Source organism: Saccharomyces eubayanus, chromosome II (assembly GCF_001298625.1).
Source record: "Saccharomyces eubayanus strain FM1318 chromosome II, whole genome shotgun sequence".
Lineage (NCBI taxonomy): Eukaryota > Fungi > Ascomycota > Saccharomycetes > Saccharomycetales > Saccharomycetaceae > Saccharomyces > Saccharomyces eubayanus.
In genome coordinates, this window is record NC_030977.1 from 435,725 (window position 1) to 460,328 (window position 24,604).

The 24,604-nt window shown below is 39.0% G+C and overlaps 8 protein-coding genes and 1 non-coding gene across 9 annotated transcripts; 5 read left to right on the plus strand and 4 right to left on the minus strand.

The window, feature by feature from the left end:
* Positions 1-479: 479 nt before the first annotated feature.
* Positions 480-5,324, plus strand: DNF2 (aminophospholipid-translocating P4-type ATPase DNF2; the record flags this gene model as incomplete). The annotated part of the gene is made up of 1 exon (XM_018363533.1): positions 480-5,324. One exon carries the CDS (start codon positions 480-482, stop codon positions 5,322-5,324), a length of 4,845 nt encoding a protein of 1,614 aa, XP_018223662.1.
* A 992-nt stretch (positions 5,325-6,316) lies between these two features.
* On the plus strand, positions 6,317-8,992 carry GIS1 (histone demethylase GIS1; the record flags this gene model as incomplete). Its single annotated transcript, XM_018363534.1, has 1 exon — positions 6,317-8,992. One exon carries the CDS (start codon positions 6,317-6,319, stop codon positions 8,990-8,992), a length of 2,676 nt encoding a protein of 891 aa, XP_018223663.1.
* Positions 8,993-9,288: 296 nt separating this feature from the next.
* On the minus strand, positions 9,289-13,026 carry MSH6 (mismatch repair ATPase MSH6; the record flags this gene model as incomplete). Its single annotated transcript, XM_018363535.1, has 1 exon — positions 9,289-13,026. The coding sequence occupies one exon, from the start codon at positions 13,024-13,026 to the stop codon at positions 9,289-9,291; it is 3,738 nt and encodes a 1,245-aa protein (XP_018223664.1).
* Positions 13,027-13,371: 345 nt separating this feature from the next.
* GRX3 (monothiol glutaredoxin GRX3) lies at positions 13,372-14,133 on the minus strand (the record flags this gene model as incomplete). The annotated part of the gene is made up of 1 exon (XM_018363536.1): positions 13,372-14,133. The coding sequence occupies one exon, from the start codon at positions 14,131-14,133 to the stop codon at positions 13,372-13,374; it is 762 nt and encodes a 253-aa protein (XP_018223665.1).
* A 220-nt stretch (positions 14,134-14,353) lies between these two features.
* DI49_0294 lies at positions 14,354-14,425 on the minus strand. Its single transcript has one exon. It is a non-coding gene; the product is annotated as a tRNA-Gln (tRNA).
* Positions 14,426-17,017: 2,592 nt separating this feature from the next.
* On the plus strand, positions 17,018-17,815 carry BMH2 (14-3-3 family protein BMH2; the record flags this gene model as incomplete). Its single annotated transcript, XM_018363537.1, has 1 exon — positions 17,018-17,815. One exon carries the CDS (start codon positions 17,018-17,020, stop codon positions 17,813-17,815), a length of 798 nt encoding a protein of 265 aa, XP_018223666.1.
* Positions 17,816-18,477: 662 nt separating this feature from the next.
* Positions 18,478-18,909, plus strand: TVP15 (Tvp15p; the record flags this gene model as incomplete). Its single annotated transcript, XM_018363538.1, has 1 exon — positions 18,478-18,909. One exon carries the CDS (start codon positions 18,478-18,480, stop codon positions 18,907-18,909), a length of 432 nt encoding a protein of 143 aa, XP_018223667.1.
* A 230-nt stretch (positions 18,910-19,139) lies between these two features.
* Positions 19,140-20,921, minus strand: ARX1 (putative hydrolase; the record flags this gene model as incomplete). The annotated part of the gene is made up of 1 exon (XM_018363539.1): positions 19,140-20,921. One exon carries the CDS (start codon positions 20,919-20,921, stop codon positions 19,140-19,142), a length of 1,782 nt encoding a protein of 593 aa, XP_018223668.1.
* Positions 20,922-21,797: 876 nt separating this feature from the next.
* STE5 (Ste5p) lies at positions 21,798-24,542 on the plus strand (the record flags this gene model as incomplete). The annotated part of the gene is made up of 1 exon (XM_018363540.1): positions 21,798-24,542. One exon carries the CDS (start codon positions 21,798-21,800, stop codon positions 24,540-24,542), a length of 2,745 nt encoding a protein of 914 aa, XP_018223669.1.
* Between the last annotated feature and the right edge of the window lie 62 nt (positions 24,543-24,604).

Genomic DNA, 24,604 nt, shown 5'->3' on the forward strand with positions numbered 1-24,604 from the left:
TTTTTTTTTTTTTTTTTTCAACACCAATTTTTTCAACCGTTCCGCGGAATCCGGGTTGATTGTCCTACACCGTAATGTAAGCACTAACAGTCTCGAGGGTCCACGTTTAATTCTAGATCATAAAGTTGTTCTTTTTATAATCGGCACCTGAATATATTTCGTGTTGTTGGAGCTTTTATTGCTCTTCTCTTTTTCCGTGAAGTAAGAAGCAATAATAAATAGATCAACTTTCGTCACTCATTTTGGTACTTTGCTTTTGAGTATCACTTCCGTTGCTTCATTTTGCTGCGACTGATACTTTGCTAAAACAGCTTGAACAAAAAAAATTGATTAAGCGCAAAACATTAAGGAAGATTCAAAACCAGTCATCTCTGTTTTTGTTCACCTTTTTTTGTTTTCTGTTTTTAGTTCTTTTTATCTCAAATTATCCAGTTAAGGAAATATTCGAAAAAGAATTATAGCATATACTCAACACATATATGTCAAATCCCTCCAAACCCACATCTCCCTTTGGGGATGATAGCGAGCATCAATTAGGATCTGCATCAAACGGGCTACCGCCCATGTCACCCTTCGATGATAGTTTTCAATTCGAAAACCCAGGTAAATCTCATGGAAGTATTGAGTTAGCAAAGACCAATGGTTCCATTCTAAAACGACAATCCAAGCCAATGAAAGATATTGGTACACCCGATCTATCAAAAGTGACCTTTGATGGAATCGACGACTATAGTAACGATAATGATATTGACGACGATGATGAATTTAATAGTAAAAAAAACGAGATTCATGAGCATGCAAATGAAGTATATGATGATATCCATTCGTTCCAGGCAACACCAATACCTAATTCAGGAGGATTTGAGGATGTTGAGCTAAATAACAACGAGAATAACAATAATGACTCACAAACAGAACATGAATTGAAAAGAGTACGCTTCGGTACAAGAAGAAATAAGTTCGGCAGAATGGATGTGAATAGGTCGAAAACCTTAAAATGGGCCAAGAAGAACTTCCATGATGCCATCGATGAATTCAGTACTAAAGATGATACCCTGGATAATTCAGCCTTTCAGAACAGATCAGATGAATTAAGAACTTTGTACTACAATTTGCCTTTGCCAGAGGATATGTTGGATGAAGACGGCTTACCAAAAGTTGTTTATCCCCGTAATAAAATCAGAACTACGAAGTACACACCGTTAACATTTTTCCCCAAAAACATTCTATTCCAGTTTCATAATCTCGCCAACATTTATTTTCTATCACTGTTAATCCTAGGTGCCTTCCAAATTTTTGGTGTGACAAATCCAGGATTTGCAGCCGTTCCCTTGATTGTTATTGTCATTATCACCGCCATTAAGGATGGTATTGAAGATTCTAGAAGAACTGTATTGGATTTGGAAGTCAATAATACAAGGACGCATATTTTAACCGGTGTGAAAAATGAAAATGTGGCCTTTGATAATGTTTCCCTATGGAGACGGTTTAAGAAGGCAAATACTAAAGGTTTAATAAAGGTTGTTGAGTATTTTTCTGAAAATCTTACCGCTGCTGGTAAACAGAAGAAACTGCAAAGAAAAAGAGAGGAACTACGCAGGAAGAGGAACTCAAAAAGTTTTGGTCCTCGTAGTTCCCTGGATTCTATCGGTAGTTATAGAATGTCTGTGGACTATGCTCGCCCCTCTCTAGATTACGATAACTTGAACCAAACAATATCTCAAGCAAATAACAACAAGTACGGTGATGACGAAAATTTGGTCGATAGATCACTGCAACCAAGTCCCGATTGTAGATTTGCCAAAGATTTCTGGAAAAATGTGAAGGTTGGCGATATCGTTCGTATTCACAACAACGATGAAATTCCCGCGGATTTGATCTTACTATCGACTTCTGATGTAGACGGTGCTTGTTATGTGGAAACCAAGAATTTGGATGGTGAAACAAATTTAAAAGTTCGTCAATCACTAAAAAGTACCAAAAGTATCAAGAGTTCGAGAGATATTGCCAGGACGAAATTCTGGGTAGAAAGTGAAGGGCCTCATGCCAACTTGTACTCCTACCAAGGTAATGTCAAATGGCAAGATATTCAAAACGGTGGTGTCAAAAATGAGCCGGCCAATATCAATAATGTACTGCTTAGAGGTTGTTCTTTGAGAAATACCAAGTGGGCTATGGGTATAGTTATGTTTACTGGTGATGACACTAAGATTATGATAAACGCTGGTGTTACTCCAACTAAAAAATCTAGAATTTCGAGAGAGTTGAACTATTCTGTTCTTTTAAATCTCGGAATGTTATTCATCTTATGTTTTACTACTGGTATCATTAATGGTGTTTATTATACGAAGAAATCTCAATCGAGAGTGTTTTTTGAATTTGGTACCATTGGAGGTTCTGCATCCACAAATGGTTTTATTACGTTCTGGGTTGCAGTTATTCTTTACCAAGTTCCAATCTCCTTGTACATTTCTGTGGAAATAATCAAGACTGTGCAAGCTATATTCATTTACACTGATGTTCTTTTGTATAATGCCAAACTAGACTATCCGTGTACACCAAAATCGTGGAACATCTCCGATGATTTGGGCCAAATCGAATATATTTTCTCAGATAAGACGGGGACGTTGACACAGAATGTTATGGAATTCAAAAAATGTACAATCAATGGTGTATCCTATGGACGTGCTTATACAGAGGCCTTGGCTGGGCTGAGAAAAAGACAAGGTATTGATGTTGAATCAGAAGGTCATCATGAAAAGGAGGCAATAGCAAAAGAAAGGGAAGTCATGATTGATGAATTAAGATCGATGTGTGATAATTCTCAGTTCTCTCCTGATGAATTAACTTTTGTCTCTAAGGAAATTGTAGACGATTTGAAAGGAACCAGTGGTGATCATCAACAAAAGTGTTGTGAACATTTCCTGTTAGCGCTTGCATTATGCCATTCTGTTCTTGTGGAACCGAATAAGGACGATCCCAAGAAACTGGATATTAGGGCGCAATCACCTGATGAATCGGCTTTAGTGTCCACCGCCAGACAACTGGGTTACAGTTTCATTGGTAATGCGAAGAAGGGATCAATTGTTGAAATCCAAGGTGTTCAAAAGGAATTTCAAGTATTAAACATTCTCGAATTTAACTCATCAAGGAAAAGAATGAGTTGTATTATCAAGGTTTCTGGTGCCACATCGAGCGATGAACCTAAAGCGCTCTTGATTTGCAAGGGTGCGGATTCAGTTATCTATTCAAGATTGCACCGTACTAAAAATGACCCCACGCTATTAGAAAGAACGGCTCTCCATCTAGAAGAATATGCCACGGAAGGTCTAAGAACTTTGTGTTTGGCACAGAGAGAACTTTCATGGTCCGAATATGAGGAATGGGTCAAGACCTACGATGTTGCGGCTGCTTCTGTGACTAACAGAGAAGAAGAATTGGATAAGGTCACGGATGTTATTGAACGTGAGCTTATCCTTCTTGGTGGTACGGCCATTGAAGATCGTTTACAAGATGGTGTTCCCGATTCTATTGCTCTGTTGGCCGAAGCTGGTATCAAGTTGTGGGTCTTAACGGGTGATAAAGTAGAAACTGCTATTAACATTGGGTTTTCGTGTAATGTTTTGAATAATGAAATGGAACTGCTAGTGCTAAAGACTACGGGAGAAGATGTGGAGGAGTTTGGTAGTGATCCCACACAAGTGGTGAACAGCCTAGTGACAAAATACTTGAGAGAGAAATTCAACATGATCGGCTCCGAAGAGGAATTGGCAGAGGCCAAGAAGGAGCACGGTTTACCAAAAGGAGATTTCGCAGTCATCATTGATGGTGACGCATTGAAGGTGGCCTTGAACGGTGAAGATATGAGACGCAAATTTTTGTTATTATGTAAGAATTGCAAAGCCGTCTTATGTTGTRGAGTATCACCAGCACAAAAGGCCGCGGTGGTCAAGCTGGTCAAGAATACTTTGGATGTCATGACCTTGGCCATCGGTGATGGTTCCAACGATGTGGCTATGATCCAGTCTGCAGATGTCGGTGTAGGTATCGCCGGTGAAGAAGGTAGACAGGCTGTGATGTGTTCTGATTATGCCATTGGGCAGTTCAGGTACGTGACAAGATTGGTGTTGGTGCACGGTAAATGGTGTTATAAGAGATTGGCAGAGATGATTCCGCAGTTTTTCTACAAGAATCTTATCTTTTTGATGGCGTTGTTCTGGTATAGTGTTTTCAATAACTTCGACGGGTCGTATTTGTTCGAGTACACGTATCTGACATTTTACAATCTGGCATTTACGTCAGTACCGGTCATCCTACTAGCCGTGTTTGACCAAGACGTCTCCGACACCGTGTCGATGCTGGTGCCACAACTGTACCGGGTGGGTATTTTAAGGCAAGAATGGAACCAATGGAAGTTTATTTTGTACATGCTTGACGGTGTGTACCAGTCCGCGATATGCTTCTTTTTCCCCTACCTAGTGTACCACAAGAACATGATAGTAACCAACAATGGGCTCGGACTAGACCATCGTTATTACGTAGGTGTGCCGGTCACGGCAATTGCAGTCATATCCTGCAACCTTTACATTTTCATGGAGCAACACAGATGGGACTGGTTCTGCGGACTTTTCGTAGCGTTGTCGGCCCTTGTGTTCTTTGGATGGACAGGGATCTGGACCAGTGCATCATCGAGTAACGAGTTTTTCAAGGGCGCGGCCCGAATCTTCGGACAACCTACGTTCTGGGCGGTTCTCTTTGTCGGCATACTGTTCTGTCTATTGCCAAGGTTCACCTTCGACTCCTTCAAAAAGATCTTCTATCCGAGAGATATAGAGATCATCAGAGAAATGTGGCAGCGCGGTGATTTCGATCGCTACCCAGAGGGATACGACCCCACGGACCCCAGCAGGCCCAGAATCGACGGCGCACTCGCATGCATGGACTTTAAAAAGTCTATCTCGCTAGGCGCCCACCTCGATGATGGCATTAGCCACTCCCAGGAAACCATTATCACAGAGGAAATCCCCATGAGCATCCTCGAGGGCCAACAGGGCACACTCAAGGGATACCGCGTGTCCACCTCGATGGACCGTGGACTGCTCACACCCACCACAGCGCCTATGGACATGCCCAGACGATCCATGGCCAGCGCCCGTGGCAGCAGGCTTAGAACGTCGCTGGACCGTACCAGAGAGGACATGCTGGCCAATCGCCAGTTGGACACACGCTACTCAGTAGAACGTGCACGTGCCTCGCTGGACTTGCCGGGTATCACCCACGCAGAGACATTACTCAGCCGCCACAGTCGCGACCAGCCGCGCTAGTCGTCGGCCTTTTCCGTTTTTTGTACTTGTATAGTTATTAAGTCATATGTTAAAGATATAGATGTTTTTGCAGGGCGCATCACGCCGGACGGCGGTACCCCGCACCATGGGGCCCGGAACGTACGCCGCACGGGCCTGGCGGGCAAAGGGGCTTGGTGGCCCACTTCCTTCCCCCCTGCCCCGGGAATTGCCCCGGCGCCAAGAGGGGATGGTGACGCCGGGGTGAGAAAAAGAAAAAAAGACTTTGAGGGGAAAGGGCGTCGGCAAGGGCAAGGGCAAGGGCAAGGGGAAGGGATGGCGTTTTGTGCTTCAAGGAAATATATCTCGTTGTTTCTTGCGCTGTGGCGGTATTGTGATACGGAGTTGCTTTATAGAGGGAGACAGCAAGGTCGTTATTACTACTATCGTTGAGTGTTCTGTTTGTTCTTACAGGTCCCTTGATTTGCACTTGCGTTTGCATCCGATTCAGTTTTTACACTTGAAAGAGAAGGAGCAAAAAAAAACAAACAAAAAAAACTGCTGTTTTTTATCTTTCGGTTTAGAAATCTTCGATACTATTTACTGGAAAGACATTTGTAACGCTTACCGTTTACCTTGAGGAACGAGTGGCAATAAGTACGTTTGTGTACGTGTGTGTGTGTGTGTGTGTGTGTGTTTGAAACGTTTCTTCTACGCATATCGGGAAAAAAGTTAGCGGAAAAAGCAGGAAGAAAATCCCCCACCATATAGAAGTAAAGAAGTTGGTCTGGTGCAAAAAGTGAGCTCTAGTATATTTAGCCTCTCCTTACTATTTCCTTGCTAAGTTAATTGCTGACAGGAATTTTTCGTCATACGGATTTTTTTTGATTCTTCATTTTTTTTTTGCTTTTTCCTGATTTTTTCATCTCCACTATTTTATTCCTTTGTTGGGCGTTTAAAAAGTAGTTGCTTTTACAAAGTGAAGGTTGTTATAAGCTTTTGATTCAAAGAGTATCCAGGGAAATCAGCGCACAATGGAAATTAAGCCGGTCGAGGTTATTGACGGCGTCCCCGTCTTTAGGCCCTCCATGATGGAATTTGCAAATTTTCAGTATTTCATTGACGAAATCACCAAATTCGGGTTGGAGAACGGCATTGTCAAGGTCATCCCTCCCAAGGAATGGCTAGATCTTTTGGAAGATTCTCCCTCTGTGGAGTCTTTGAAGACTGTTCGAATCAACTCCCCAATTCATCAAAATGTCAAGCAGTGGGAGGGACAACAAGAAAACGGCCTCTTCACTGTCGAAAACGACTACGATGATAAATCGTATGATTTAACGCAGTGGAAGAATATGGCCTCCAATTCTGATGGTCGAATAAAGCAAAGCCAGGATGATGAAGTCTTGAAACAAAACTATGACTTAAGCAATCAAGACGATTTTTATGACTTGACAAAACTACAGTTTTTGGAAAGCGATTTTTGGAAAACTGTTTTTCTGTCCAAACCGCTCTATGGTGTGGACGAAGCCTCTTCACTTTTCCCCTACGATCTGACTTTATGGAATTTAAATAATTTATCGGATTCCATAAATTCAAGCAATAGACATATACTCTCAGGTCTACCTAAATCGATGTTTCCATGGCATTTGGATGAACAGAACAAATGTTCAATAAACTACTTGCACTTCGGTGCCCCCAAACAATGGTATTCCGTACCCTGTTTGAATACAGACCGATTTTTGAATCTTTTATCAAAGGAGTTACTATCTGATAAGAAAAATTGTCCTGCATTTATGAGACATCAAAATGTTCTAACATCTCCAGATTTCTTGAAAAAGAATAAGGTGAAATTCAATAGAGTCGTACAATTTGAACACGAATTCATCATCACTTTTCCTTATAGCATGAATTCAGGATTTAACTATGGCTATAATCTTTGTGAATCCATTGAATTCACCTTAGACCAGCAAACTATTGTTAGAAAGCAACCGTTTAAATGTGTTTGTGCATCGAAGAAGGAAGAAGAGAAGACTAGTGCCTTTTCCAACCTATCCTACGATTCTAATGAATCTGAGCAAAGAGAATCCAACAACGATAACGATAACGATAATGACTTATTCCAAAAAGTTCGCAGTTTCGATGAGCTACTAAACCATTCCTCTCAGGAATTACAAAACCTTGAAGACAACAAAAACCCCTTATTCTCCAACATCAATATGAACAGGCCACAAAGTAGTTCTCTTCGATCTACCACGCCCAATGGTGTCAACCAGTTCTTGAACATGAATCAAACCACAATAAGCAGGATTTCTTCTCCACTACTATCAAGAATGATGGATTTATCAAATATTGTAGAACCTACCTTAGATGACCCCACTTCAAAATTCAAAAGAAAGATTCTAACTCCGCAATTGCCTCAAATGAATATTCCATCCAATTTAAGCAATTTTGGTACTCCATCTTTGACAAATACAAATTCTTTACTATCTAATATGACAAATGCGTCGACTAATCCATCCACTATCACAAATGGCAATCCAAACCACAACAACGTTAACAGTGGTGCTGTGCCCGCAGCTGCAATCTCTGGTGCCAATGCCACTAGCAGCACCAATAACAGTACCAATAACAGTAGTAATAACAACGTTTCAACGGTCCCTTCCTCGATGATGCACTCGTCCACTTTAAATGGATCCTCGGGTTTAGGTGGTGATAACGATGACAACATGTTGGCTTTAAGTTTGGCCACTTTGGCCAACAGTGCCACTGCATCTCCGAGACTAACGCTACCGCCGTTGTCTTCACCAATGAATCCAAACGGCCATACTTCATATAACGGTAGCATAATCAACAATAACAGCAGCAATGGTAACAACACATACTCCAACGGTACTGCCACGGCTAATGCCACGGCTACATCAGCACCTCACAATTTATCGATTGTGTCTCCTAATCCCACTTACAGTCCCAATCCGTTGTCTCTGTATTTAACCAACTCCAAGAACCCGTTAAATTCAGGTCTCGCCCCATTATCTCCTTCTACATCCAATATTCCATTTCTTAAGAGAAATAATGTGGTTACTTTAAATATTTCAAGAGAAGCTTCAAAGAGCCCCATATCTTCGTTTGTCAACGATTATAGGTCTCCTTTGGGCGTAAGCAACCCACTAATGTACTCTTCCACAATTAACGACTATTCGAACGGTACTGGAATTCGTCAAAATAGTAATAATATTAATCCCTTAGATGCAGGTCCATCTTTTTCTCCACTTCACAAAAAACCCAAAATACTCAATGGTAACGATAACAGCAATAACAATAGTAACAATTTTGAATACAATTTCGCCAGCAATAAACAAGAACCTAATTCAGCAATTTTGAACAACGATGCCAATAATAATGAAACGTACAATACTTCTTCGATGAATAGTAACGGTAATAATTATCAACCGCATTCTTCTAAATTTGGTGAAAATGAAGTCATTATGTCAGACCATGGCAAGATCTACATTTGTCGAGAATGTAACAGGCAATTTTCTTCTGGTCATCATCTAACAAGGCATAAAAAATCTGTTCATTCTGGTGAAAAGCCCCACTCTTGCCCAAGATGCGGTAAAAGATTCAAAAGAAGAGATCATGTTTTACAACATCTAAATAAGAAAATTCCATGTACTCAAGAAATGGAAAATGCTAAATTAACTGAATCATAATGATGAGTAAATGATATACAAAAAGGATTTAAGAAAAAAAAAAAACATATTTAAATTTCCTGTAACAATATTTTTAATTTTGGTTTTTTATAATGTATTAATTTTCGTGTTTTAATTATTCTCTACTAAAATCTTACGTTCTCTTTCCTACTTTCGCTATTACTGTTTATAAATTATTCTATAACCTTGCTACTTTTCATTTTCTTTTCTGTCATCTTATTTTCTTCTAAACCATCTTTTAAGAACTAAAACTAAAAAAAGGCTATATACGCACATAAAAAACAACATTCAAGTAACTAAGAATCCAAACCATCGATCATACTGAAGAGATTTTTCAAGACATTTTTTTTAATGTTCCAATCATAATTCAAAACGCCTTCTCCGGAACCCAATTTTGAATTTTTCAACCCATCTCCGTACACAATCCGAACGAAATCGCTCTGTAAGCCACCAGATAAAGAGAGAACTTCTCCTTTTAAATTGTTGACTGCCAAATCACGTTCTTTGACTAATCTAGATGTATGCTCCAAATTGTCTGCTGCAATCTGCGCATTGTCGATAATACTCTTTGAAATCCCACACATTGACGCCACATGCATACCGAATGAACCTTCACTTTGGCCTTCGACCATCTTGTACAGAAAAGTCACGTTCCTGGTTCCTTCATCCACCAGAATGCTCATTTTCAATGGCCTTACTTGGGGATGGTGTTTAAAACTTAGTGCCAGTGTACCGTAATGTGTGGCGAAAAATCCTAAACTTTGAATATGTGTCGCCACGTGGTGTAGCACACTTTCTGCAATGGCAAACCCATCGCTTGATGAACCGCCTCTCCCCAGCTCGTCAACAACCAACAACGATCTGTTTGTTGCCATATCTAGTATTTTTTTCGTTTCAGCCAACTCCACGAAAAATGTGGATTTACCTTGCATTATATTATCATTGGCCCCTAAACGCGTCATGATTCTATCCATTGGCGTCAAAACAGCAGATTCACAGGGTACGTAGCAGCCCATTTGTGCCATAATTACGGCGATACATGTCATTCTTAATACTGTTGATTTACCTGCCGCATTGGCACCTGTCAACAATCCCAATTGAGGTTGATCCTTACCTAACTCAACGTCATTAGGGATAAAGTCTCTTGCGGTGGTAGCACCGAGATTAAAACATGGATGCCTCAATGACTTGAAATTCAAGTAACCGTTCATTTTGGCATTTGTTTTTGGATCGAATTCATCCACAATAATCGGCCTACAAGAGGGAGCGCCTAAAGATTCGGATGTTCTTGTTATAGACAACAGACAGTCTATATTAGAGATAGCTTGTATAGTGGGCATCCAAATCGAATTATAGTGTACGTCGAATTTTTGACATAGCCTATTCTTTATATCTTCTTCTAGAGTCTTGTGTAATTCCTTGGCCTCTGCCATCGATCTCGCTAAAGTTCTTACTTCATCAGAGTAATATCTTTTATAGGTTTTGTTTGCTGCCATTTGAACCCAATTTGATGGGACGCTTTTGGTTGCAGAAACTGGAATTTCGACAGTGTAAATTTCCTTACCAGAATCTTTATATTGTATGTTCGAACATTTGAACTGCTTTCTGTACCTCATTAATATTTCCATCAATTCGTCTTTCAACTCCTGTATTTTATCCAGTGATTTATCGAATTCCACATCAAATCCCCTCTGTGGGACAATAATATTTTCGTTGATTGCTCTTTGTCTTTCAAACGCGTTTGTCCAGTTTTCAACACCTTCCACAAGCCCCTTGGGGAAAGATGATATGTAATCCGAAACATCTCCCTTTAAATTATTATTTTGTAGAGAGTTTTGCAATTGAACAATCGTTTCAAATGCTGTAATGACTTTTTCGAAATCTTTCACTTTAATTGTTCGGCTGTGGATACGGGCCAGCATTCTCTCTAGATCAGGCAGCTTAGAAAACGTCATTTCAAGTTCTTCTCTTAGAGTGATATCTTGTAATAAAGAGTCAACGCTGTCGAGTCTCTTTTCAATATCGTTCTTATGCAATAGTGGATGCATTAACCATTTTTTCATCATTCTCTTACCCATTGGAGTAATGGCCCTGTTAAATAGTTTGAACAGTGTTCCCTTATCGGAACCATCAAACGAATTGGAAAAAATCTCTAAGTTTTGTAAAGTGATACCATCCAAAACCATGGAGTTTTGCGATTTAACAAAATTGTACTCTTTGATATTTTTCATCGAAATTAGATTTTCATCTAACTTTAGCCATTTCAAATAGTACAACAATCCACCAAATGCACTAAAACCAACTTTCTTCCCCATATCATGGTACGTCTTTAAAATTTCTGGCCAATCTTCTTCTGTAGAAAAGTATCCAGATGATATTATTTCAGAATAAGTTTTATCAAAGTCATAGAATTCTTCACCGGCTTTTACGTCATTGAAAATTGCATTGGGGGCAGAATTAAACTTGACGATTTTGTTAGCCAGTGTGCTCAAATTATTCCTCTCCATAACAACTTCCATAGGTCTCACTTGAGACATCAACGTGTCTAGTTTCGTGCACTCACTATCATCTTCAAACTCCAACATTTGAAGTTCACCAGTGGCAGTATCAATAAAGGCCACACCGAATATTTTCGTGTTCAACTTTTTAGCCGTGGTCGACGTATCTAATTCGGTTGGGTTATAGTAATTACCGGACTCTTCTCTTATAGCGAGACAATAGGTTGCTAAGTCCGAATGTAACATATCGCCATCAGTTAAAGTACCTGAGGTTAGTATACATTGTAGTTCTCTTTTAACGATACCCTTCGAACCTTCTCTCATTTCTTTAGCAAGCATTGATTCTCTTTGGTCCACCTTGGCAACTTTATACCCCATCTGAATGAACTGAGCTGCCCAGTATTCGAACGACATTTCTGGGATACCGGCCAATTGCATATTAGCACGTCCGCCACCTGCAATCTTCAAATCAAATAAGGCATTAGCCAATAAGGCATCTTTCTCATAAAGTTCAAAGAACTTACCCTTTTTAAAGAAAACAATGCAATCCCACATTTTGGATTTAATTTCCCAGTATTGTTTTTCGAACGGTGTAAATTTGTTCCATGCAGAGGATGGGATATACAGTGTTCTTGGATCATACTCCGGATCACTTTTGGAACGGCGCTGGGCGTCACGTTCATCAACTAGCCATTGATATCTCTCTTCATTTTGTTTATTGAATTTGCTGGATTTAGAAACCATTGATTTTTGGGTGTGAGGAGGAGTGTAAGATTTTCTTTGGCCTTGATTTGGTCTACTCGCATTCTTTGAAATGCTATGTGATGTGTTTCTTGCAAAAGGTGATGAAGAATGGGAAGTATTTGATGACTTTCTCTTTGAAGACGACTCCACTAAGGACAACAGATCATCATCGTCATCATCTCCACCATCATTATCTGCCAATTCGTCTTTGATGTCTTCTTTGGCTTCTATAATATCGTTATCTTCATCATCTTCAGCTTCCACATCATTTTTATCGGGTACATATTCGTCTTCATCACTTTCGCTGTCAATCACTTTACTCCTCTTTCGTTTGTTGGTAGACAAAGTGCTAGAGTCTTCTTCATCACTTTCAGCATAATTGATCGTTCTTTTATGGTTTCTTCGAGTTTGTGAAGAGGATGACGAATCATCATCTGCAATGGCGTTCTTAACTTCAGTTGTATTAGTGTTTAGTAAGGTATCTGACTGGAACTCTTGAGAATGACTGGTACTTGACGGCGTTTCTTCAGCCATTGTCATATCATTGTTGTCATCTATATCTACAAAAAGCTGTTTGGACTTTTTATCTTCTGACTTCTCCGTTGTCTTACTAGTAGCTGGGTTTTGTGAACTCGATGGAATAGCTTGAGGTGCTCCTTTGGTGGGCGTCGCAGAAGATGCTTGTTTGGAGAAAAATGACAGTAAACTTGACTGTTTCATTTTTTTTTGGGACGACGTGGAGCCATTCTTAAACTGGGCAGTCTTAGAAGCTTTAGGGGTAGCTGGGGCCATTTTGGAAGTATAAACTAGCTATATCAGGCCTCTAACAAGTGAAACTTTTACTAAAGGTTTTGTTGAATGACAGCTGATAAAACCTTCTGACCAAATGTTGTAGCTGTTGCAATGGTCGGGATTCTGATTATTAAGTCTGTATAACGATGATGAGGTTTTCGAAAACTGGAAAAAAAAGACGCGTATTAGCTTTCCTTCACGCGTTCGTGTTTTCCGGGCAATAATGCGCCGAACGATCTAATTTGGTTATATGAGAACACATTTTATTCATACATATTATAATTGGCTAATGCGCGAACTTTTACTAACTGTACTACGTTTGCCTAATTACACTACGTTTTCTATTTAAGTTTGAAGAGTATGCTGCAAGAAGTCAGGGTCTTCTTCTAAGGACTCCTTGATGATATCTAGACCACCCTGGAACTCCCCGTTCATGTACAGCTGAGGGAAAGTAGGCCATTCAGAAAACTTCTTCAAATTTTGTCTAACAGCATCATCTCTTAATATATCGAAGAAACCGAATCTTACTTCATGTTCTCTTAAAATGCCCACGAGCTGTCTTGAAAACCCACATTTTGGTTCTGAGGGGCTTCCCTTCATGAATAGCATTACTGGAGCAGCATTAACCAACTTAGTCAATCTTGCGTTTATTTGATCCTCAGTTTCCTCCTCCTCCTCCTCTTCGTCGTCGTCTTCATCATCTTCATTCTGGTTTTCTTCGTTCACGTTTGCGTCTTCAGTAATCGTACCAGTTTGTGCCAATTTTGGATTTATTGACAACTTGCAGTTTTCCAATAAAGACACAAACTCCTTTGGGTCTGCACCGGACAACTCTTTCAAAATGGTTCCCTTATGGATTAAGATAAAATATGGAACAGCTGAGATTTCGAAGAGCTCTGAAATTTCTGAGTTTTCATCGGCATCAATAGATAAAAAGGAGACGCCAGTGTTGGAGGGTTCATTACTGATGGCTTCAAACACTTGTTTCAATGCCTTGCATGGTTCTGCCCAGCTAGTATGGAAATAAAGAACTATTAACTTGTCACCTGCTACAGTGGTTGTTAGGTGGGTAAATTGGTCTTGATCGTCGATTTCAATAACTGGCATTTGATAAAAATGATTCGCTGTTGTGTATTGTTGTTCTTGGATGGTAATTCAAAGAAAAGAGATGAATGAACAGAAACACATCATTGAAGCTTGGAAAGAGTGCTTACTCATTGAAATATTCTATTGACCTCGTAGTCCGGCACCCTCGTGACACGATGCTAATGATGAAAAAAAAGAAATGGTGGTGACGAATGCCACAGTTGAAAAAAATTTAAAAATAAGGTCCTACCCGGATTCGAACCGGGGTTGTCCGGATCAAAACCGAAAGTGATAACCACTACACTATAGGACCAGAACAACTATGTCTGTAAAGGGAGAAAGGCTGAATAGAAAGGTGTTAACTCAGCCTTGGTGACACATTTTTGCTGGACCAAAGCGGAAACTATCAGCGCCGTTATACTATCTTCTGAATAAAGGAAATTTCTCATTTAAAGTTGAGAATCATACTAACATACGATAAGGGAATTGCCTCTTAGAAACGTGAATATCATGCTCTTGCTTATATAAACGTACATGGACGTTCAGCCTCCATTACCATTTGAATTCGACAGGTCAGCCAGCATTTGTCGCTAAGTTAAAAAACATTTCTTAAATTATATACCTCGCCAACATGACCCAACGCGTCAACACCGCGTGTACATTGTATCCCCTTTTTTGGTCACCAGGAATAATCTTTTGATATGTAGGCGGCTTTCACAAAGAAGAAAGTGTAAAAGTGAAAGAAAGGCAACATACAATAGAACCGTCACGCACCGTAGGTGCCTTCCACTACAAGTTCTCATGTGAATGAGAGTCGCTCGGATGCGGATTATCAGGAGATACTAATTGGGACAATACATAATGTAGGTCATAAGATCGACGATGTTCATTCACAAAAAGCAAATGGCGCATTCATAAAACTCCACGGCTTGTTGCATGTCGCAATTGTTCTAGGCCCGAGAGCCAGCGTACGGTGGTCTACACTTCGTGGCCTTAAATTGGTGGGTCATCATGAGTTTGATGGTAGAGCAGTACAGTTACTCATTCTTCCTTCTTGGGTGAGGACAATTGAGTTATAACTTCAACTAGAAAAAAGAAGCCAAGATCAAAAGCCGTAAAAGAATGATCATAGATCATATGATATACATCCTGGCCCGCTGATCATTAAAATAGTAAATATAAGAGTTTATTTTCAACAGGGGAACGTTTTATTTAATCGTCAAAGTTCCTACTTCTATTCTTACTGAAGTATTGTCAATTATATAGAGAGACACAGGTAAACTACAATTTGACTGTCTGATCCTCGAGCTTCTTTGGAGAGTTTCACAACAGTTTCTATAGGCTACACCACAAATTTTCTCGAAAAGACAGGTGATTTTATTACGAGAAAGGTGGTTGCTGTACTACGACCATAATTTTATCCTGTGCCATTTGAAGTAGATCTCGCACAACTTATTTAATGTAGCACCCTTTTCTTATGATAACGTAATACATGAACTACTTTCAGGACAAGAATAAAGATATGCTAGCGCCAAGCTCGCGATTCAACACATGCTTAGATATGGCTATTATGCGGGACTACAGAGTTTATATAATATGATTTTCTTTGTGAGGAGCACTTCTGACACGTTCGGTCTCTTAATCTGATCAATCAGGCCACTGGATGTTTCTTAATTTTCAAGTGAATGACCATGATACTTCGTTCTGATCAATCCCATATCTCTTTAAAAACCCGAAAATAGCCGCCAAAGTCCGCGCTCCGTTGTAAGTGATAATACGCCACTGCCGGCTTCGTAGAAAGTGCACAGGCGGGCATGACACGAAGATTCGGGGGCGAATCGCATGGATCGCTCTTCTCCTCTTTCTCCATTCTGCCTTATCTTATTTATAACAAGAGCTTAACCATGGTCTAGTCCTTGTTTGTATATATTCAAGACTTGCATCTTACTTTTGTATATTCCCCTATTTTGTTTCCAGCTTGAACTTCCTTTTGTATAGCAGTGATCAATTGCATTCTCATTTACAGTTTCTTAGTATTAAGAATCCAACTCTGAACCAAATTGTATGTATCTTTATTTGCTTATTTGTTTTTATTGATAGCTTCTTCCATTCAATCTTATACACCATCACTCTTCTCTGTTTTGCACTACCTACCACCAATCACGTCCATGTCCTAAATGTGTTTGTTTTACCTTTACTGACCATCAAATCACGTGAAATGTTATAATGCTTCCTCTTCTTCCGTGGACCCTACCTGTTGGTTTTATCTTCAATTGGTATAAATGCATTTTTTTTTCTTCTACTATGAGAATTGAAGACGTTCAAGATTTGCTTATTCAACGTTGTGTCCGAATTCATTTGATTTTCAGGGTCAAAGATACAATCATGAACATATTTTTGTTTTCTACTCAACAGACGCTGTTTAACACGCGATCGAACACCAACACAGAAAAGGAAAATAATAGGAACATTTGCCGGAATTTGACTTTTTGACTTCACTTTTTGAAGTACTAGTGGATTATTCGGTGTTATTCGAAATACGCCAAGATTACGTCACCCGGTTTGGTTGAAAACTTGGAAAATATCAGAGAAAAACCGGCCGAAAGGGGCAAATCAGATTTCAGGGCATTCGGTAATTTCCATTATTTGCATAACGGAAGGTTTGAAGTTATATTAAGCTATCCTAAACTTTTTATTCATTCATCGTCTAATCGATTACTAACTCTTCAAATAAATTTTCACTCTTGATTTGATCTTAATATAATAGATTGATTAAGGGGGAAAAACAAAAACTCAAAATCCTAAACAGAAGATTTATATTTATTATTATTTCCTCAATTTCTAAAGAAAAAGAAAAGAATAAATAGTATCCACAAAAAAAAAAGTACCCATTACAATAGAAAAGATGTCTCAAACTCGTGAAGATTCCGTCTACTTGGCCAAATTGGCAGAACAAGCCGAACGTTACGAAGAAATGGTCGAAAACATGAAGGCCGTTGCTTCTTCAGGTCAAGAATTATCCGTCGAAGAGCGTAACTTATTGTCAGTTGCCTATAAGAACGTAATTGGTGCTCGTCGTGCTTCTTGGAGGATAGTTTCTTCAATTGAACAAAAAGAAGAGTCAAAAGAAAAATCCGAACATCAAGTTGAATTGATTCGTTCTTACCGTTCTAAAATTGAAACCGAATTGACTAAAATCTCCGATGATATTTTGTCCGTATTAGATTCTCATTTGATCCCTTCTGCCACTACTGGTGAATCTAAAGTGTTTTATTATAAAATGAAGGGTGATTACCACCGTTATTTGGCTGAATTCTCCAGCGGTGACGCTAGAGAAGAGGCAACGAATGCCTCTTTAGAGGCTTACAAAACTGCCTCTGAAATTGCCACCACCGAATTACCTCCAACTCACCCAATTCGTTTAGGTTTAGCTTTGAACTTCTCCGTTTTCTACTACGAAATTCAAAACTCCCCAGACAAAGCCTGTCATTTGGCCAAACAAGCTTTTGATGATGCTATTGCTGAATTAGATACTTTATCCGAAGAATCTTACAAAGATAGTACTTTGATCATGCAATTATTAAGAGATAACTTGACATTATGGACCTCAGACATTTCTGAATCAGGTCAAGAAGATCAACAACAACAGCAGCAACAACAACAAACTCCAGCTGAACAAACTGAAGGTGAACCAGCCAAATAAGAGTACTGAAAATTCTAACGAGAAATGAAGATTTACCACTCCAGTTTTCTTGCTAATGAAAATCAATGCAATTTCGATTTTGATGCTTTTTTTAGAGGAAGGAAATGAAACATCTCTATCTAACACTAATTCACCAAATTTTCAATTTTACAAATCACAAAATATACTAAACCTCTAAAAAAAAAATAGTTTCTTAATATATAACACAAAAATAGTTTTTTCTGTTACTATTACTATTATTATCACTGTTTTCTGTATCTACTCCTATCTCTATTCCCACAAATATTATCACTGCTGTTATCCTTTTGTTTAAGCTAAGTCGATTTTTGAAAGATGATTGTATCGACAGTCTTATACGTCTCATGATAAGGGTTATATATTATGTGTACACTACTTCATGATACTTTAAGGAGATTACTTATTGCTTACTGTGCTTGGCTTTTGACGATTTTGACGCCTTCTTAACCACAGTTTTAACAATTGTGAAGGCCTTGATTATATTTGTCATTCAAAGGTTTCTGAGTAAAAGGGGGCGGGGCCGGGGCGCGTAGATCTGGAAATGAAAATCCATTTGAAATAAAATGAAATTGTAGTACATATATCTTTGACGAGAAGCGCACGGTAAACAACGTAAAAACGACCAAGATAATACGACCGAGAAGATGTCAACCATTCCCCCAAAGTTTTTTAAAATTGCAAACATTTCAATTGGCTGTTTAGATACCATCGCCGCACTTTCGCAATTGAAGTACCTTTTCACCAATTTAAGCATTTTTCTCCTAGCCGTGTATGGACTAGCACTTACAATTCCAATCATTTATTTAGAGTTTAAAGTGCCACCAAACCTTTACAGATATGCGTCTTTTTATTTTAGTTTCCTTGGAAGGGGGCTTTCTTATATCTTACTAGGTTTAATAATCAGCTTCGGCGGTATTTTCAACAAGTTAGCAGGAATGTTTACCTTTATTTTGGGGGTTTCCTTCATAGTCTTCCATTTCTCACAATTTGTGGAAGAACCTGCTAATTTCAGAGCACCTGGTTCATCTTTATCAATTGGCGATGATGACATTGATGACGATGATGACATGATTTAATTTTAGCAGTTCGTATATGCAATAATTTATAGTGTTACGAAAACGAATATACATAGACAAAAGTCTTTATTTCACCAGCTCTCGAAAGATAATGTGAAATCAAAAATAGAGAATATGAGCAAAGGTAATAAAGCGATACTGCTGCATCATCTCTTTTATAATATTCTATTTTACATTATATGATATACTTATACTATTTATATACGATATTTAAGAGTGTAAAGAGTTCCTTACATCTTCATCGTTTCTTCAACTTCAACATTTGATGTGACAACACTTTTCTGCTTCATTGGTTGTGTTTCCTTCAATAGAAGCCCAAATCTCTTATCCTTAGCCAAAGTAGCCAATTGAAAGATACCTTGAACAATTGAGTCTTCAGGGTTCAATTCATGTTGGGAGTGAATCCAACTTGGTTGACAAGTCTTGGAACCGCCAGTTAATCTCAATAATTCTGGTCTGTCGGTTGTACTTACACTGGCGTCACACAATACGACAGTATTACATTCACGTGCAACTGGTAAAGAAATAGATTCATTAGTTGAATTTAATAAGGATTTAAGTTTGATAGCTGAAACACCCAATTTTGGTAAAGGCAATTCATGACCAGGTAATGTTAATGTAGTAGTGGCATCATAACTCAAATTACCGTTTGAGTTAGTGGCCTTCAAAATATGGTCCCATGGAATCCATCTAGCAATTTGTATTGGACTTTCCACACATAAGTAATTGTTGGAAATTTCACTCATTCCAAGTCTAAATGATCTCAAATCCTTCTTTAGATTCTGAAGTTCTTCTTCGTTTTCATCGACGAATGGGAAGTTGGAGGATAAATGAGATAACTTGAATGGGTAAACACCTTGTCTATCAATCTTGGTTAATAGTTGTCTTGCGGTCTTTAGTTTAAGAATATGGACTTGAGCGAAATCTCTGACATACACACCAGGTCTAGCGATCAACTCACCTTCCTTGTGAGATTTACCAACATATGAATCTACAGTTTCCAAAGTGACCAAACCCTTTTTGCTACAATGTTCCAAAGATGCCATCTTTAAATCGATCAAATAAACTTCACCTGATTGTACAACGAAATCATCACTTGGAATAGCAGAAGCGCTAGTAAACGGAGTAGACTGGCCGCGATCTACCACAGCCAAATCCTTGGCATTAGTGTTAGACAAAAGTTCTGCCTCTTGATGGGATTCTGCCCAAATAACACCTTTGTATTCTTTTTCGGCAACAATACCTTCGTTTTGGCCAGCTAAAAACCTTCTGATTCTTCTTACACGAGAACCAGGGACAATACCACAGTTGTAGGATCTGGCAATAGTGTCTACAATAGTTCTGATTAGTTGACCTGTAATGCCCTTTGAAGCCCCACCTAAAGAAGCAGGCAGTTTTTCTGGTGTTAAAGCACAAGCTAATAATGCGACTACTGTTTCCATAGCAATGTGAGCGGCAGCTACAGCATCAGCCTTACCACCTAACAATGGTCCGGTTGGTTGAGGAGTAGAATTGGCTTCATCGACTGGGTAAATAACCATGGTATGAGAAACTTCGGAAGTGTAACCATCAATGTGGACACCCAACGTAATTTTGACCAGATCGCCTGCTCTCAAGATACCGGTTACGGAAGATGAAAATGTGGAATCTTTGTTTTTGTTCCAGTTTAACAAGTTTTGTGTATCGTCAATTTCTGGACTCCATCCGCCGGAAATTTGGTCAATATCGATGGTAGTTGGAATAGCAATACCTCTTTCATTGACTTTGTTTTTGTAGTGCTGTTCCAAGCGAGTCAGCACAAAGGAATCTGTCAACAAACATAACTCTGAGACAGATAGTTGACGCTGAGCAGTCTTGGTATGGTACGAATCATTGATCAAAGAGGTGACATATTTCAGAGCAGTTTGTGCGATTTGCCCAGCTGTTCTGTATTTGTTCAAGACCGAGTCCTGTAGTACATTCTTGTCTTTTAACAAAATCTGAGTATCCTCGTGGGAGATAGCTAGAGCCATTGTATTCTTAGAGGTATTGGTCGAGTCAGCTTGTTTCTGAGTGTATCTCCAATAATACGATGTTCTAGCTCATCTCATCTCTTCTACTGAAATTTTTCTTTACCTCTGTAAAAATTTTTCAAAATGCAAAAAAAAAATGGAAAAGGAAAAACCCTATTCCGGGTAATTTAAAGCTAGGGTTACGGCCTGTCGCCGTTAGGGCATTATTAATTCCTCTCAAGCTAGTAGAAGATGATGGTCGGATATAGATGGCCTACACGAAAGACATCAGGCGAGAAGAGAGTAAAAGATTACCGGCCACTATTTATCAGGGAATTCCCTTTCGCCATCGCTGCTCACACTTACACTGTTGTTGCCCGCCACTGACTTGGGTGCAAATATAGAACTTTGTTTTGAGCAATGCGATAACAACAGCCTCGAAGATTAAACACATCGGGAGAAGCAGAGTGGCTTAACGCCTTAAGATGGCACCAAGTTTAAACTACATTTGTTGAAAGATTTCTTACAGTACATCGTTCCCAGTACGGGTACTATTAGTGACTAGCATTAGCATTTTGAAGATTCGCAATGGCTTCGAGTAGACTTGAAGGCTGCAATTAAGCATCAGGTTACAATTGGGTATCAGGTATGCATACTTATGACGGCTTTTCGCTTGCTTTTTTTTGCTTTCTTGCGTGTCTGTATGTACCTCGTAAACTTTTACATCATGTACTTTTCCGCATCAATCACCTAACTGCATCGGAAAGAAGATACCGAGAATTTCTTCAAAATTACGACAAAAAGAAACATGAAAAAAAGAAGTTAAGAAAGTTATAAAACATGATAACCTACTTAACAACTGGACCGAAATAAGGGAGGAAGTACTGGGAGGAATAGATGATGCAAACTCCGACAGACAATATAATCTCTCCATTTAACAATTATGGCAGCTCAGCTCAATACAATACGTCGTTAAAAACTCCTAGGCAAGTTACAGATATTGAAAGGCCAAATACACTATCGCCGTTGTCGAGAGGGAAGAAATGGACAGAAAAACTGGCCAGATTCCAGAGGAGCAGTGGCAAGAAAAAACGATTTTCGCCTTCTCCTGCTTCGTCTTCCACCTTTTCCTTTTCTCCTAACTCGAGAATCAGTTCCTCGAAATCTTCTGGTAAAGAAGAGGGCGATTTACTAAGCACGCCCTCATCCGTTCTCACTGAACATCTACCACAACATCCCCACAGAACATCTTCTTTACCAAGACCTAATTCTAAACTATTTTATACAAGCCATACTGACTTGTCTCGAGCCAGTGAGCCTCCGGCCGAGGAAAGCGTTAATTTTTATACGTCACATAATATACCACCCAAGGTTGCTCCTTTTGGTTATCCAATTCCAAGAACTTCGAGCAAAAAATCCTTTCTGAATGAAACCTGTACGCTTTGTGATGAACCCATCTCTAGCAGAAGAAAGGGAGAAAAGGTTATAGAGCTTATATGCGGACATTTAAGCCATCAGGAATGTCTTATCATATCATTTGGCAATACTTCAAAGGCAGATGTAGGGGAACTCTTTCCCCCATGTACGAAATGTAAAGAGGATGCTAACAAGGCTGTTCAGTGCATACCGAAGAACGAAGAATTAAAAGATATGCTTATTTCAGATTTCTTAATTAACAAAGTCCCAGATTCAGAGCTACCATCTACACCGCAGTCTCAACTCCCTCTTCCTTCACCGTTACTCCCTCCTTTTGGGTTATCATATACACCAGTTGAAAGACAAACCATATATTCGCAGACTCCAAATTTAGGCCCAAATCTTATATTAGCCGCTCCTCCAAAGGACAGGAATCAAATTCCACAAATGTATTCAAAAAAACCATTTTTACACTCTTCCCCGAGTCATAGAAGAACAACATCGAGAGGGAGTTCTGTATTTGCTACAACATCTGTAATATCATCTGCTAATGACACTATTTCCATTACTTCGGATTCTGTATTATCAAGGGATGACGAAACCAAAATTCCACTGCCACTTTTAAGGTCATATTTTATTCAAGTACTTCTAAACAACTTTCATGAAGAACTAAAAGATTGGATAATAGATGCGAACTACGGCTTACTACGGCTGGTAGACAAATTGATGGTTTCAAAAGATGGCCAAACATACCTTCAATGTTGGTGTTTCTTATTTGAAAATGCACTTATAACAGCAAGATTGAACGGCGAAGAAGAAGATGTTCTGGAAATTAAACTAAATGAATTAGAAATATATACACCAATAAGTGATTTGAGAATGACGACGCTGGAGGCTTCAGTTCTTAAATGTACCTTAAGTAAAGAAAATTGTCCCAATCCGGTAGACCTTTACATCATCGAAAAGATAAATTCAAACGAAAGCACAACAGTACAAAAATGGATATCGGCCTTATTGAACCATGATTTTGTATTTGATGAGAAAAACATCACGTCGACATTACCTACTCTTCCAATCCTAAAGAATTTTTCAGATGTTGCAGATGGCGACAGGTGCGAGACAAGCACCTTCCTAGGCTTAATCAAGCCTAACAAAGTTGTCGAGGTTAGCAATATGGATCACGATAATGATACGGTAATCATAAGGAGAGGATTCACTTTAGATCCCACCGAATCGTCTAGACAGAGTACAGTCGATACCATACAATCCGTTTTAACTACAATTAGCTCAATTCTTTCATTAAAACGTGAAAGACCCGATAATTTGGTAATAATTTTACAGATTGATTTCAATAAATTAAAAGAAAAAGAAAGCTCAACTATTATTTACAACAGTCTGAAAGCGTTAATGCTCAAATTTTCTCGTCTGCAATTTTGTTTCGTTGATCGGAGCAATTATGTATTAGACTATGGATTTGTGTCACACAAAGTAGCTTCATCGGATGCCATTTCAAAATTGGAGTCAGAGCACTCTTCAACACAGTTCTCTTCTCTTTGGTTAAAGGATGTTTTATATCCCAAGACTATTCATGAGCATCTAGGTATTATAGCCGTATCAAATAATAGCATGGAAGCAGAGAAGTCTATATTATTTCAAGATTACAAATGCTTCACAAGTATTGGAAGAAGACGGCCTAATGAATTAAAAGTGAAAGTAGGTTATTTGAATGTAGATTACAGCGACAAGATTAACGAACTTGTTGAGGTTGGTTCTTGGAATTTTGTTCTAGAAACTCTTTGTTATAGTTTCAGTCTAAGCTTTGACGAAGACGACGACGACGACGATAATTCGACTGAAGACGAATTTGATAGAAGCTCATTATCGGATGTTGAGTCTACGACTACTATTCATATCGACTCTCCATTTGGTGACGAAAACCTTACAGGAAATCTATCAGGTGACAGAAATTCCAATGATGACAGTGAGTACCACAATTGGACAAAGCCAGAGGTTATTGGTCCTGCAGCACAATCACCATTAGTCTCCAATATTAGACTTTCACTTTATTCTAACGGAGAAGACATTAGTGAAAGTGAGACTGACGCATCTCACTTGTTGCTTAATGATATAGATAGAAGGATCGGCGAGATGAGAAGGCGCGGTTCGTTTTCGAGTCTAATGGAAAATGGAAACGATACCCATCCACTCCATATAGATTATATTTAAAGTACGTACTAAATTCGATGCAACAGGAGATCGAGGAAGCACCCATATGTAATTTCTCTAGC